The following is a 16,464-nucleotide window of genomic DNA, read 5'->3' as shown; positions in this document are numbered from 1 at the left end:
GTGGGCCCACAGTCAGAGCTGCGGTGGCTCAAGTGGTTAAGATGCTGAACTGCAGGCTGTGGAAGGTTGGTAGTTCAGCAGTTCGAGACCCGAATGCCGCATGACAGAGTGAGCTCCCATCTCTGGTTCCAGTTCCTGCCAACCTAGCAGTTTAAAAGCAATAAATTGCAAGTAGATAAATAGGTACCACTTCGGTGGGAAGGTAACAGCGTTCCGTGAACCTTGGCGTTTAGTCATGCCGGCCACATGACCATGGAAATGTCTTCGGACAGCGCTGGCTCTTTGCCTTGGAAATGGAGATGAGCACCACAACCCTAGAGTCGGATTTGACTGGCTTTCGAGCAAGGGAACCTTTACCTTTACCTAGTCAGACCCTTTCAGAGAGGCCTGTATAAATTCCAGCTTTTGAGGCCAATAATTTTACTAAAAATAAAAAATAGGAGAGTATTTCACATTTTGTCCTAATAGGTATGCACACAAAAAAACAAGTAGAGAAAGTTATCAAATGCCCCCCCCCCAAATTAACAAGTGTCTAATCTCAGATCTTCTCTGAGTTTGAGGCTTGCCCCCCTCCCAACTGGCCCTGACACTACAGTGACATAAAATAAGAATTTAAAATGTCTGGGTAGAGCGGAAATATGAGGAAAAATTAAAACAATGGATGTTTGAGAAAGCCACAGAAATTCTAGTTTTTTAAAAAGGTAAAAATTCAAATGAAGATTTTCAAATATCTACTTACATAAATTGAATGGTTTTTGCATCAGGTGAAACCCAAAGTGCTGTTACATTCTGTTTCTTATCTACGTTTGTCTGAATTAATGCTGAATTCTGAAAAATTAAAGACAGACATGATAACATGATTTAGATGTTCAGACATTTGCTTATTGAAATAAAAGCCTTTTACGGCAATGCTGGAATCCAAACATCTACTGATACCAATGGTTATACAGGAAATACATAGTACAAGGTTTTGAATTTATTTTCCATACAAAGACAAGGCATTTAAAAGCACAATAAAGCACTCCTGCAGCCTGTTGATGCAGTACTCAAAAGTTGTTTTCTTCATCTCTGTTATTTTATTTTAAAAATATTCCTGCTATATTTTCTGTAGAAGCCGTATTGCTTTTCATCTTCTTTTGTGTCCAAGGCTATATCAAGGCTCATACCAAGCCCTGATCAGGGACATATCATGGATTCTTTTTTTCTGTTCTTGGGGAATCAGTTCAGAGATACAAACTAAAAATATGCTTCAGGACCCCTAGAGATATTGTAGATTATTTTGAGGAAACTCTTGGTTCATTTCGATGGGTAGTTGGTCATGTTAGGAATAGTATTAAAGCACCATTTCTGGTACAGCTTTTCACACATTCTGTACAACTGTTGGGTATGGGGTACCCATCTTGTGCAGCAGTCAGACGTAAGTTTCAATTTCCCTGTGCACAGGGCCTGATTCAAATCAGGACAGCAGCATACTAGGAGAAGGGGAATTCAGCCTCTCACACTACATCATTTCCTGATCTGACTGAAACGGTTTGGGGGAATGCTACTGGACTCAAGAGAACTAATGGATTTGCCCACAGAACATATAGGGTTCCCCAGACAGCACAGGAGACCAGGCTGAAGTCCTAAATTGGGCATCACACACATGGGAACAGATGAGAAACAGCAACTCATGTGAAGAGGAACTGCAACTCATGACACAGCTGGAACCGCACATCCCACCTGTGTAATCTTTAATGTTTTCCATGATCTTGATCTTGTGCTGTTGATCTTGCTGTTGACACCCACTAGTATCCTCATGTTGACATCCACTAATCAGTCCACTTTAGTCCCTCATGAACAAACCCACAAGCACACTGGCAGCACATATTCAGCCCCTTTACAAACAGACCTAGGTACATGCAAAGTTCTTACTGAAGTCAGTGGAAAAGCCCTCCCTGGCAGAGGAGTTCCATCTCTCCTACAGAACTCTCGTACCAAGAAGGAATTGTTGGGTCGTGATAAATACATTTCCCATATATTCAATCACATTCTGTTCAGATCATTTGGAAGTTTTTGTTCTGAAGTGATCAGGTGTCCAATGAACTACAAACTAACCATCTTTTTGCAAGGTCACAGATATTTAGGTCTTGGAAAATGTGGCGTGATCCAACTTCTTTGCTCACTGGACTCTTTCTAGAACTGTTCTCAATGGAATGACAACAAATATGAAAGCAAAAATGAATGAGGGGTCAACAGTGGGAGGGCTTCTAATGTCCTGGCCCCACTGGTGGACCTCCTGATGGCACTGGTATTTCTGGCCACTGTGTGATACAGAGTGTTGGACTGGATGGGCCTTTGGCCTGATCCAACATTGGCATCTCTTATGTTCTTATGTTCTTATGAACACATGTAATAAAAATAATGCAGTAAAAACAAACTAAGCTTTTGAAAACAAGAACAAAAGAAACCAAACCCCCAAAAGTGTACATTTCTCATCTGTAGTGCACCGTTTGACTGAGCTTCTATTATACCTGAATAACCTCCAAATACCTGAAGAGATCTGATTCTCTTGACTTTCGTTGACATCTTGTAACAATCCCTGTCTTTGAGAAACTGACGTTGACACTAACTAAATGTGACTATGTTGGGCTTCCTGAACAACTTTCCACCTCCCTGTATGCTGAATTGGATAGAGCTGTCATCACTACCCTTGAACATTTCAACAATATTTACATTTTGCACCAGATCTTGGGCATTGCTCAGGATCATTACCACCTCCACAGTAGTCAATTCATTTAGACGCAAAGTACCAGCTGTCTTGTTCCATTCCAGAACAACAGAAATATCTGGCTTATCTGAGGACTGAATGCATAATGGACTCCATAACCCCCACGTTTCTTGTGTATGGTGGTGGAAAGTGCGGTCAAGCCACAGCTGGCTTATGGAGACCCCATAGGGTTTTCAAGGCAAGAGACATCAGAAGCAATTTGCCATTGCCTGCTTCCTTATCATGACTCTAGTATTCCATGGAGGTCTCCCATCTAAATACTAGCCAGGACTGACCCTGTTTTGATTTATAAACCACAGCTCACAAGAATTCTACAGTAAACTGACTGTAAACAAACAGTGGTAAATATTCCCCACATTTCCCTCTCTCCCGGCAATCTCTTTCAGTCCCTAGAAAGATTATTCCTGGGGTCATAGGACTCACTTAGATAAACTGCAGTATGAGTTGAAGGTCTGGAGTGAGGATGATGGAAGAGGAAAGAGGGCTGATTTCACCTGTCCTCATCCTTCTTCTCACCCTGGATCCATGTGGATCCCACAATTCCAGGAATAACTTTTCTGGGAGGTGAAAGGGATCGCAGAGGATGAAGAGGAACATGAGGACTGCCTGCATTCTGCTGTTGGTTTGTGGGACAGAATTCAGCTATAGCTAGAAATGTTGATCTTGCTTGAACAGAAAAATGAATTCTTTATCATGTAAATCCCAGCATACATGTTAACTATCCAAGCTGAAGGAAGAAACACATACCGAAAGGTTGTAGCAGTCAAGGCCCTGTGTATTTGAATCTGTGATGTGAAATGAACCAACTGGGACGTTTTCCTCAATGTCTCGTGCCTGCAGCATAAACCATTTAAATCCAACTTCAGGTGTTCCCTCTATGTTCACTGGAGAAACAGATACAGAGAATCATAAGTGTCATACATTATATTCTGCATTTTAATGGTACTAAAGATGATATTGTTAAGAGATGCGGCAAACTTGGTTCCTTCAGAAATGTCTCCTTCACATATGCTTGGCCTCTGTTCACTGTTATTCAGTCTTTCATGCATGACAAAAAGGATGATAATAATTGACACTTCTTAATTGCTTGGAGGTATTACCACTCAACATGTGCTTTGATGGCCCTGAATATCTTTGGCCAAGCAAAAGGTATGGGGGAGCTGTCTGTATAAAGAAGGTGCAGACTTTAGTCTAGGTAAATGAGAAATACAGAGCAGTCATGAGCACCTAGAGGGTGCAATTTGTCTCTTTCTCGAGGTATCTGATGAGAAGTAGCTGATACAGCAAATACTACAAAGATACTATACAACTCCAATATTCTCCTTCCTGCTGTCAGAATCGGACCCTTGCCCGGGTCATCATATTTGTAACTGTGGCTCTCTGATGTACATAGCTATGCTTTGTTAGTGCTTCGCCAGCTGTTCCCCTCCCTGCTTGTAGTTCCCGATTTTCCGTTTAGCACCTGCTGGCATTGTATCAATCTGTCTGCAAGGTCCTCCTCTGACATTCTTGCGGGAGGGGCGATTGAGACATGTCTGCGTGAACCCTAGATTAGCTGCTCCTGAAACTCTGGGGAAAGGAAACATCCTCCGCATAGGCCAGAGAGAACTTTCGCTATTTCTCATTCTCATGGCCTTCGAGAAAGACTCAAATGATAACATTCTCACCGTCTAAATTGAGCTGTATTAACCTGTATTAACCTGCCTATGCACTATGTAACCATGACCTATGAATGAGGGCAGGATCAGAGGTCTCGTAGATTCCTACTTTGTAATATTCCTCAGTTCTGTCAAAGAGTTTGACTTTACAGCAACTTTCCTGATCTCACAATAAAGCTTTTAAAAGGACTTATTGTGTCTGAGAGTTCCTGCGAGGCTGACACCTGCCAAGGGAATCAAGCCAGGCAAATGTTAGCCCCTGGACTTTATTACCAACTCAAACAATGCTATAGTCCCTCATGCCTAGGACTACATTCTACTTCACTTAGACCTCCTTTCAAGTTGACAACTATACTATTTTTAAACTGGTGTGGAATCCATAATATTCCTTTCTGAAGTTGGGGGATATGGAATAGCTAATTGTTTTATAAGTCTCAGGCAAAGTACATCATGCACATGTACATGTGGTAAAAAGGCCGATGGACAAAAATATCATGCATAATGAGTTCTTTAATATCAGCAGTTTGCAGTGTGGATGCAAATGGCATGACAGCCATTTAAAGCAATAATTTTAAATGAATCTCTGTGCATTGCCCATTCTGTTCCTACCAGCTGCAGAAAAATAAGGATCCGTATGGTGAACAACATTAATATAAACCTAGAACCCTGCATTTTCTTTGTAAGTGATTGCCATATACATGAATATATGTTAAACAAAGTAAACAAGACTTTTATCCCTATCAGCTTCAGAAAGCTAAAATCTGAACTTCAGGAAGGCATCTTGTTTCTTAATTTTTTATTTAATGCATTTATACCCCACCTTTCTCCACAGTGGGAACCCAAAGCAGCTTACATCATTCTCCTCCCCTTCATTTTATCTTCACAACAACCCTGTGAGGTAGGTTAGGCTAAGAGAATGTGACTGGCCCAGGGTCACCCAGAGAGCTTCCATGGCACAAGTGGGGATTCAAACCTGGGTCACCCAGATACTTGTCTGACACTCTTTGTGTGTTTGTGTGCGTGTGTGTGTGTGTGCCTGGAAGTCATGTGGACTTCTGATGACCCCTAGTGGGGCTTGGACATTTCAGAGAGGTGGCTTGCTATTGCCTGCCTCTGCGTCCCTGCCCTGGTATTCCTTGGAGGTCTCCCATCCAGTACTTGCCAGGGTCGGCCCTTCTTCATAGACCTGATGAGATTGGACTTGCCTGGGCTATCCAGGTCAAGGCTGACACTTTTAACCACAACCAGTGTTCCCTCTAAGCTGAGTTAGTCTGAGCTAGCTCATAGTTTTTTAGCCTCCGGCTCAGACATTTTTGACTTAGCTCAGGAAGGAGGGCTCCAGAGGAAACTAATTTATGCAGGAGCCAAATCACTTGCTCACAGCTTTAATGCCAGCAGCTCACAAAGTTGAATTTTTGCTCACAAGCCTCCACAGCTTAGAGGGAGCATTGACCACAACTCCACCCTGGCTTTCTTGTTTGTGTCCTGACTTATCCACCATAGGCAACATTATTAGCCAAGACGTGATTACACATCTTATGATGTCATACATGAGAAATGCAAAGCCAGTGGTACACTGCAGAGAGGACTACATTTACACATGGAACAGCCAGACAAAAATCCCTGTTCATTGTTTGGCCCCAGGCAAGTGACTCTTTCTCTACTTAACTCCTCATACAAGATTAAAGCACAACAGAAATATAAAGCGCACTGTTCCTTATGAAAAATGCTGCAGAAAATGTTGACAAATAATTATAGCCCCCGAGCTGTGAATATCATATGGTGGGAAGAGATCTGCCCTGAGATCTCAGTGGGCTGTTGTAGTGTAGGCAGAGGTCATTTCGGGGGGGATCGTGGGGGATCGCAGTTTCCCCGGGTGAGGTACAGGGGCGGGGCACATGACGAAGCCCCGCCCCCTGCTTCCGGCCGCCCCGCTTCCAGCCCTCATTCAGCCAGGAGGAGGCAGGAGAAGAGGGAGGGTAAGTTGCTTCCTCCCTGCCTCTCCCACCCCTGCCTGCCTGGGGCCAGGGAGGGCCTTCGCGGGGCTTCCTTGCACTCCCGCCGGCCTTGCAGGTCCACCGCCGGGCCCCTCATGGGCCGGGACCATTGGGGGCGGGGTGTGTGGCCTTATGACACACTTCCAGTGATGTCAGGGGGTGTGGCATATGCTAATGAGTTATGCTAATGAGTTCCCCTAGCTCTTTTTCTACGAAACGACCCCTGAGTGTAGGTGATGGGAAGTGAGTGCATCATGGGCCTTCAGGTACCTATTGGCTTAGTGCCTTTGATGTTACAGAGAGGCTGGAGAGCTTTGGGACTGGAAGCTGAGAGCTAAGGGAGACTAGAGAGACTTTAGTAAATGAACTCCCTCAAGTGAACTCTGAAGAGGAGGACAAAAGACTCCCTGAATCAGGAGATATATCCAAAAATGTTGAGCATTAAGGCACCCTCACACTGAGCCTTCTGAAATGTAAGTGCAAAGGAGCTGGGTTGCTACATGACATGGAATGGATAAGCTTGAATTTTTATAAGGTGGTAGCAGATGATTGTTAATCAAGTGATCATCTAGTAACCTGGAGCCTTATACTTGTTTGCATTTCCACTAACAAGATGGTCAGATAAACTGTATGAACTCAACCTGCTCCATTTCTTTCCAGGAAGATCTGAATGAGAAGGACAACAAGCTAGGAGGAAGCTTATATTATTTACCTTTTACTTCTTTTCCTGGGTCATATTCATCTGATAATACAGAAATGTGATAGGGTGATTCAGATTCCTGTGGTTCAACAGAGTGGTCTGGCAACATCGATTCACAAGCTAGTGAAATATTCCCATATGAAAGGCAGAGGACTTGTGTGGTGAAGACTCCACAGAGCAGCAATGCGAAGAAGAGATAGTGCTTCATCTTGGAGCAAAATAAAAACAAAACCGGACAATGGGATATGAGTGACCAAACTCTGAGTGTAATAGGCATCACCATTCTTAATGCACTTTATATATATGCAGCCTACCATGCTTCGGGGTGATTTTACACAGTTTGCTTAGCTGAAGAGCTGAAAGTAGTCAGTGGCTGGAAAGGCAGGCAAGAGTGTAGGCAGGATTCTAAGCCATAAGCCAGGCCCACGAGGATATCCGGAACATCACCCTTGTAAGACCTGTGCTACAGGCTGGTCATCTGCATTAATAAAACATTGTGCTGGTGCACCATGTATAAACACAATCTATTCCTTGATTTAAGAAGGTAAAGCATTTTCTTAAAGGAGGCTTAAATTGGTTTCTCCTGAAATCTGCCTCTAATAGACAGTCTGCATTGACTAAAATCTGCACTGATTGCCTTGATTTCTGTTCCACAATCTGTTCTGGATAACATTATTCATGCAAGAATACCATGCAAGAGTTTCAATGCACTTTTAGTCTCATGTGTGAAAACAAATTCCCTTCAATCATTAGAATTTTGGCATTTCAACTTCACATAACAGGACAGTGCACTCCCCCCGATCCCACCAACATGTGTGGTCACCATTTTGTATGAATAGGACAATCTGTATATTTTCTAATTTCAGTATGTGCACCGGCAAAAATCTGGATTCCTGGTTGCGTATACTGAAGCTGGAAATCATGTGATCCCCTGTTCACACTAAATTACAACCATGCATATCAACAGGATCATATGTACCACAATCTCATAAGCAGCTGGATTTGTAAAATTGTAATGAGTGAGCCGGGCTTTTGTCTCTGATGTATTAATGTTAAGGCACTGAACAAATCCCATGTGGGGAATCAATGGCTGGTTATTCAGAATTCTTCATGTTGTTTTTTGAGGGGGGGGGGTTGTAGGAAATTTATTCATGTAAAACACTTATATGAGGGCCACCAAAGCAGTAGGTTCTGAAGTTAGAGAGGGAAATAAAGCCTGGATTATTTTATTTAGTCATTTTAATTTATTAAAAACCTTTGTAAGCCTCCCTTTTTTCCTGCAACTGGGCCCAATGAGATTAACAAGAATAAGAACAATCTATATCATCACAGATAAAATAAAACATTAAGCAAAAATAACCATAAACATTAGAGCAAGAACTAACAAAGGACAGCAAGGGTAACTTATGATGTTCTCTTAACTGACCAATGATCAACAAGAAACAATGATGACGCTGAATAAAAGGCTAGTGTCATTTCAGGTTGTATAATTCCAGACCATTGTGTATTTCCTATCATTCTGCTCAGAAACCTTCCTCCTGTTTAAGGAGCCTTTCTCTGCTGGCAGAAGACCCAGTTAAGTTGAAGAACAGCTCCTACGGTTCAAGGAAGGTTTGAATTCTCAAGAATGTTACTCTAACCAAAGTTTATCTGGTTTATGAACCACTGTCTTAGAAATTATTGCTTCTATGAAGTGTACTCTTGTAATTTACAGTGAGCCAACATGAAGTCTAAGAGGGCAACTGAGTGCGGTATTTCACCTTTGGTGAATCATGCTCATTTTTTGTTGGATGTTGAGCTATCTATCTGGACTTACACCTACCTAGAACCTGGGCTGACATGTTGATTCAGATCACATCCACTTCCTTTAAAAGAGTCCATAATTACAAACTCGGATTAAGTGTAGTCTTTCCCCATCCCTTCCAGTTTCACAAGCATTGCTGGGTGGAAATACTCTGTTCAAGCCAAATCTCCACTCCAAGTGTTTCAAGACATGGATGAGGTAGGCTATTTTGTACAAAATCCCAAAGAAATAAAGGGATTCTGACGTGTCGGCACAAGCAAGAAAAAAACAGAATACAAAATAACAGTACGGGGGGGGGTGGGAAGGCTTTTGGTCCTATTAACCACAAGTGGGCCACACAAGGGATCTTTACTGCTCCCCCTGCAGCCCCTTCAGCCTCCCCAAAAGCCACAAAGGGCTCTTCATGAATGGCTTATGATGCGGTGTGGGTAGAGCTGAAAAGTGGAGGTCCTCTTTTGTGTGAACGTGTGCTTCATTTGTGGAAATCTCCTATGCAAGAGTGGAGGGAGGAGGGCAATTCCCACCACTCCAGCATCCCGCCTGGTCCTGAGCATCCCTCACTCTCGGAAGCAGCTCAAGGGGCTCCAGTGGGAAGGGAAAGGTGGCTGATATCCCTTCTGTAAAGCCCTCCATTCACAGTTCATATGATCCAAATCTATATTTTGAGTTCGCTCTTGTCCATATTCTGTCTCTGCCCTGAGGGCCCGAAGTCAGGTGGAAAGGTAGCATGCAAACGTTTTATCAATTAATTAATTAATAATATTCTAGGTACAACTTTGCTCCTTCCCTACAGGCTCACCCACACAGATTTAAGGTGGGAACTATGGATACTCAGACAGTACCTTGGAGGCACTGATTCAATACAATTATTAATTGTATCCCCATAAGCTTCCTGAATGTCTCAATTCAATACAATTATTAATTGTATCCCCATAAGCTTCCTGAATGTCTCAATTCCACTTGTTATCTGCGTGGCAAAAAGCACTTTTTCAGTTGAGTCAGTGCAGAGTCTCCTAAAGTATAGATGCTCGCCTGAAGTGTAGAAATTCCTATGTAGATACCCTATGAAATCACCAGTCAGTCCACCCCATACTTAGCAACTGTTTGGTGCACTCCATGAAGTTAAAATAAATTATTTCCTCTAGTGTAGTCAAATGGGATCATTGTGAATGGGGGGGGGACAGGAAGCATAAGTCAATCCTGCTTCTCATTTTTGAACTTTTTAGTGATTTTTGAAATGTGTGCTTATGCATCTTGCAAGAGATTCTAGAGCAGTAGCTGCGTACATCTGTTGCCTCAAGAAAACTATGAGTCCTGTGATGCCACAAAGACTCTGAGAGCAATCCTAAGCAGATCCTAATGCTACTCCTAAGCAAACCTAATGCTACTCAGGTCCATTCAATGGGGCTTACTCCCAGGGAAGTGTTCTTAAGTTTGCAGGTTTGTATTTATTGTAGGATGAACCTTCAGAGGAAACCTTTTTGGAAGACCAGAATTTTTTTTAAGTGAATGCTGAAAGCAGAAATACCATGCATGAGGCAATCAACTGAAGTAATCAACATTTGATCACAAGGGGTCGTCCAGCCACTAGACGGAAATGGCTCCAAGGAACGTCTAGCGAGTTCCATTTCGGATATTACAAAGAAACAGGAATTAGTTTGCTGTTTGTTACCATTCCCACCTTAGCAAGTTTGAATTCCAAGCAAACAACATTCACAGGTTGCTGAAGATTTCCTAAACAGATTCCTGTGCTGCACTTTAGGTGCAACTGAAACCAAGCACTAAGTGATCAGTAAGTTACAGTATCAGTAGATAAATCAGGAGATTGTGAAAGATATGTTGAAAGAACTGAAACGGGCCACAGGAGGAGTGAAGGCTTTCCCATTGTCACAATCAATAAAAGGGAGTGAAAGATCAGATGCTCAGAGAGACAAACGATCACCGCTTTGAAGGGGGGAAATGGAGAGAGAAATAGAAACTGTCTCACCCTGGGCTGGCATGGTGAATGGCATTCACATGGGATTCCTCCATATATGTCTTGCATCAACATCAGTGAAGTAGGTGTGGTTGCACACTTTCCTGTGAGTATATTGACCTACCCCACCTCTAATTAAAATATAAGTACATCATGTGGGTGCTGTTCTATTAAGAAGAGTGATAAACAATGGTTTCATGTGATTTGCTCTCTGTGTTTTTGAGCTCTTCCTCTCTGACTCACCTGCTCCATGCACAGCATCTACATTACATAGGTTTGGAAAATGTGATCTTAAAATAATACCTGCAATGGCTGCTTGGATACATGGAAGGAAACCTGCCCCTGAACATTTTGCTTTCCTGCTTCTATCCTGACCTAGAACACAAAGCAGCATCCAAAATGATGTGCTGAAGGGCTGCTTCACATTATAGGAATTTTATGGTATACATCTAAGATGCCTGAAATGTAAACTTACAAGTGTGAATGTGAAAAGGATGGTAGTAACCTCAGCAGGGAGCTGCAATGGCTTGTTGATGGCAAATGCAAGTTTCTCTCACCAGGGTGAAAAGTAGCCCATATATTACATGATTGATAGAGCAAATCTGATAGTCATGTATGTGTGCCGAGAGACAGACAAGAGAAATAGCAGCTTGGCAACTTGGAATTAGATAAGGCATGGTAGGGATTTTAAATACCTTGCTACAGACAAACTGCAAAGAGAAACCATATCAAGAAAAGAATTCCTTTTGAAAAACTGAATACTACACAGATTCATATGTCTAACAGCTCTTTCCAAACTGCTTCATGAATTTGACTTTTGGGTATAGATCTGAAGGACTTAAACCGCAAAACATTATTTTAAGGTGCTATTGGAGTCTTGCTTGTTTTTGCGACAACCATCCATTACCTACTCTGCACCAGGGTTAGATTATCAATCTGTAATCCAAATACGAATGCAGAGTTTTAAAATTGTCCACAATCTGACCTATCCTCCTTTTTCTCACAGCAGCACCCTTAGCCACGTCGCCTCAGGCAAAACACCTGGAGCAGCCCGCCTGCCACATTCCTTCGCAACTTCATTTTCTCATGCCAGCCAGGTTATCTCACACCTAATTTAATTTAAAAGGATGCCGCATTCCCCTTTTCTCTTCATCTTCCTTAATCTGTTTTTCTGTTTTTGCAAAAACTCCCACTTTTTTTCCTCTTCACATTTTCCCTTCAGCAGAAATGCAAGTGAAAGTCATAAATTACATCTGGGAAGGTAAGAAATTTCCTCCTGTTCACTGCTTTAGCAACTATTACACAAAAAAGGAGAAAGGCAAATTAGAAGAGAAGAAGAAGAAGAGAAGAGATTGTATTTATACCCCGCCCTTCACTCGGAGTCTCAGAGTGGCTTACAAACTCTTTTCCCTTCCCCTCCCCACAACAGACACCCTGTGAGATAGGTGGGGCTGAGAGAGTTTTTTCAAGAACTGCCCTTTCAAGGACAGCTCTGACAGAACTATGGCTTGCCCAAGGTCATCTAGCAGCTGCAAGTGGAAGAGTGGGGAATCAAACCCGGTTGTCCCAGATTAGAGTCCACACACTTAACCACTACACCAAATTCATTTCTATTCCACCTTTTCCATAAAGACTGAAGGCAGGTTGCAAAAAATTTAAACCAATGATAAGTACCATTTACAAATTTACATACAACATTAAAAGTAGAACAGCATCCCCTTCATTAAAACACCATCCTAAGAAATTCCATTCTACACATTCTGCAGAAGGATAAAAAGTTGAGGAAACTTCCCAACTTCCTCAGGTTGTTCCACCATGTGGGACCACCACAGAGAATATTCAGGTACAGGCAGCCACCAATCATATCTTTTATCAGCGTGGCATCTTCAAAAAACCTTGCTCAAGTGCAGAAAGCTGTCACAGTGGAGCAACATGTGTGAGACCAGAACTGTTCTCTGTATATCACACCGCTCCTATCTGTGGGAAAATCAGCAATATAGTGGAGAAAACCTCCATCCTTGCAGTATTCTGTCTTCCAGGGTCTAATCTAACCAGATAAAACTCTGGGAATTCCTATAATTCCATATTTCTATATTATATGCGCACTCTATATCATACCTAATATGCTATGCTTATTCAGATTTCTGTAATTCTAGGCCTAGTGCACTGCTTTTTAGATATCTCTTCATACTGATTATATCAGCTTACACTATGTTTATTAGATGTGTCTTCAGACTGATTGTATACACTCTATAACCCACTTTCAGTCTCAGTAAGAAAGGTGTATAAATAACAGTAAAGAAAGAAAGAAATGGATCTTCCCAGAATTTGTATAATAGAAACCAGACTATCAAGAGCCACCATGGGGCCCAGACAACGATTCCATCTCCCCCGCCCCATATGACCCTAATCCAAACCAAATCACTTGGCTGGCTGTTACCACATATCTATAATAATAGAAATATCTACACGTCCATCTGTCTGTCCATTTGTGGCAGGCATAACTCATCAGAAAATAAAACTAGGAATCTCAAAATTGGCTACCAGCTTCAGGATGATCATGGGAGTTTCGGGGCCAAAAATTAAAGGAATTGGCATATCTTGGCCCAGGGTATCTCCAGACCGCTCCCCCACATGCTAATTGCTATGGAAGCTAAACTTGTGCAAAAGTGTTGAACCAGGATCTGGGAAACCCAGATTCGAGTCCCTACTGTGCCCTAGAAGCTTGCTGGGTGACCTATACCCAGTCTTGTCTAGACTCTCACTCTTGCTTGAGAGTGCTGGTTGCAGTAATATTTCTGAGTTTTGCTGGGAAAAAGATCAACAACCTCAGCTATGCAGATGATACCACTCTAATGGCAGAAAGTGAAGAGGACCTTAAGAGGTTCTTGCTCAGAGTGAAAGAGGAGAGCGCAAAAGTGGGCTTGAAGATCAAAATTAAAAAAAACTAAGATCATGGCATCCGGCCCCATCACTCCTTGGCAAATAGAAGGGGAAGTCGTGGAAGTAGTGACAGACTTCACGTTCCTGGGATCCCAGATCACCGCAGACTGTGACCGCAGCCATGAAATTAAAAGACGCCTGCTCCTTGGGAGGAAAGCGATGGTGAACCTAAACAGCATGATAAAAATTAGAGACATCACCTTGCCAACAAAAGTCCGCATGGTCAAAGCAATGGTATTCCCAGTAGTTATGTATGGCTGCGAGAGGTGGACTATAAGGAAGGCCGAGCGCCGAAGAATAGATTTTTTTGAACTATGGTGCTGGAGAAGACTCTTGAGAGTCCCTTGAACTGCAAGAAGATCAAATCCTAAAAGAAATCAACCCTGACTGTTCCCTGGAAGGCCAGATAATGAAACTGAAGCTCAAATACTTTGGCCACCCAATGAGAAGGGAGCACTCACTGGAGAAGACCCTGATGCTGGGAAAGATTGAAGGTCAAAGAAGATGGGGACAGCAAAGGATGAGATGGTTAGACAGAGTCATAGATGCAACAAACATGAAATTGAGCAAACTTCAGAGGACGGCGGAAGACAGGAAGGCCTGGCGTGATCTGGTCCATGGGGTCGCGAAGAGTCGGACTCGACTGTGCGACTGAACGACAAACAACAACAACAAAATGAACCTTAATTCCTATACATTTGCACAGGGCCTCATTTGGTGGGCCTTTTTTGTGTATATTTGCATGAGAATATTTGTTAAATATAAGAATAGCAAATGAGATGGTAACACTATCCCTCTATTGTACACGAAGAGTTTGCAAAGTGTGTGTGTGTGTGTGTGTGTATGTTGGGGAGAAGTCATAACACTGAATGCTGCTCCATCATTTTATTTTAATTCACTGTGCATACAAAGTTAGATTTCAGGAGGAATGTCCTAGCTTATCCTTTCCCCGAATATCCTTGTTCTCTGTGAGAATGGAATTTGTTTCTCCTTGTGGTAGCATTCAGCATTTCCTCCACATACAGTTGAAAGTAATAAGGTCCACTAAAGGGTTTACAATGCCATCTTGAGCAGAGTCACACCCTCCTAAAGGTGTAACTCTGCTTTGCTTAGGATTTCATTGTTACTATCTAATCTACTACTCACATGAGCTAGAACAGGGGTCCCCAATCTTTTTGAGCCTGTGCAATTCCAACACAGTGTGGTGGCCACTGCCTCTCAATGACTGCCACAAAATGGCTGCTGCAGGAGGTGGAGCCGGCCACAGAATGACTGCCACAGCTTACCTTCACTCACAAAATGAAGATGCTTGTGCTGTGGTGGCAGCTGTTGCCAAAGCAATGTTTTTAACCATCTGCACAGCCAATTGCATCTCCAGTGAAGCCTTGCTGGGCAAAAGCCCCATCTGGCCCTGTCCACTTTCAAAAAACACTTGGTGGGCACCAGGAAAGGTGTTGGGGTGCCATGGCGTCCACAGGAACCATTTTGGGGACCCCTGAGCTAGACCTTAACACATTTAGGGAGAGGGAAATCATAAAATCACTTTCTTCTATTTTGTAGTAGGTCACAAAGAATAATTCCAAGTGTTACTAAAGAATGTTTCTAGGTAAACATCTTTTTGATCTTGCGGTCTAGCCCTGAAAATAACAAGCTATACAAATGCAAGGATCATACTACAATCTGATCAAATCTCAGAAGCCTTGCCCTCAACCATGTCCTTATCAGAACATCTGCCTCAAACAGCTGCCCGCTTGTGATTTAGCATGGCTTTATGATAATATCTCTAAGCTTAGATAGTTTGGTACATGTTTTCTACCATTTCAGTTGCAAATACCACATAATACCATCTAAAAGAGAAAAATCGCATGCCTATGGGGAAAACCTCAATAAAATCAGATTCATGCAAAACAAAGCCTAAATACTTTGCATTCAGTCATGGCACTCTGATTAAGTCCAAGATCCTTTTGATTTTCAGTATTGTCCTAAAGATTTCAGGGCTCAAAAACCAGCACCCAGTTCATTGCCCAGCATAAATATTGTTCCCCTTTTGTAATTAAATCCTTAAGTAAACCAGTAGTATGGGAAAGGAAAGCCAGCAGATGAAATTAAATTGCCTCTCCCTCTCATCCCACAAATGCCAGCCAACACACCTTTGTTTCTTGAGTCTTGCAACCAGGAGCAAACCTGTGACCAGTGTGCAGCAAGTACAGCCCTGGAGTGCCAGAGGATGAGCAGAAAATGACAGTGAAACAAAGCAGAGGTGGGAGGATCTCCCAATCATAAACAGGGTGGGGGAGGAAAATTAGCCAATCAGTGACATCAGCATCTCCTCCTCAAAAATTAGGACATCAGAAGTGGAATCCTCCATCAAAATTTAGCAATGGCTGCTCACAATGTTCATGAGTCATGTATTCCCTGACCTTCAGATTACCTGAATTGAAATGGAAATGGAGGCTGCAAAACAGATTTGTTTTAAGGTAACATTTCCATTTGGAATCATGTACTCAGGAAGCTCCTGAGGATATTCCACGGAAGTAAAATGGACAATTAGAATTACAATGTGGTTGGAATACGTGCCTATTTTCCAGATTTTTACTAAATTGTTCATAAATCCTGT

The 16,464-nt window shown here is 42.5% G+C and overlaps 1 protein-coding gene across 1 annotated transcript in view; it reads right to left on the bottom strand.

Moving 5' to 3' along the window:
• LOC107112232 (hornerin-like) overlaps positions 1–16,073 on the bottom strand; it is a 115,938-nt gene extending 99,865 nt beyond the window's left edge. Inside the window, exons 1-4 of the mRNA XM_015413329.1 lie at positions 15,998–16,073; positions 7,138–7,333; positions 3,518–3,654; positions 740–828 (exon numbers count right to left, since the gene is read on the bottom strand). Coding sequence (XP_015268815.1) covers positions 740–828; positions 3,518–3,654; positions 7,138–7,333 — 422 coding nt within the window. The 5' untranslated portion in view covers positions 15,998–16,073. The remainder of the gene's footprint in view (positions 1–739; positions 829–3,517; positions 3,655–7,137; positions 7,334–15,997) is intronic.
• Positions 16,074–16,464: the final 391 nt, after the last annotated feature.

The sequence above is a fragment of the Gekko japonicus genome, unplaced genomic scaffold, assembly GCF_001447785.1.
Source record: "Gekko japonicus isolate JY-2015 unplaced genomic scaffold, Gekko_japonicus_V1.1 scaffold70, whole genome shotgun sequence".
Classification (NCBI taxonomy): Eukaryota; Metazoa; Chordata; class Lepidosauria; order Squamata; family Gekkonidae; genus Gekko; species Gekko japonicus.
Note: the sequence above shows the minus strand (reverse complement) of the source record. Positions and strands in the feature narration are given on the sequence as shown.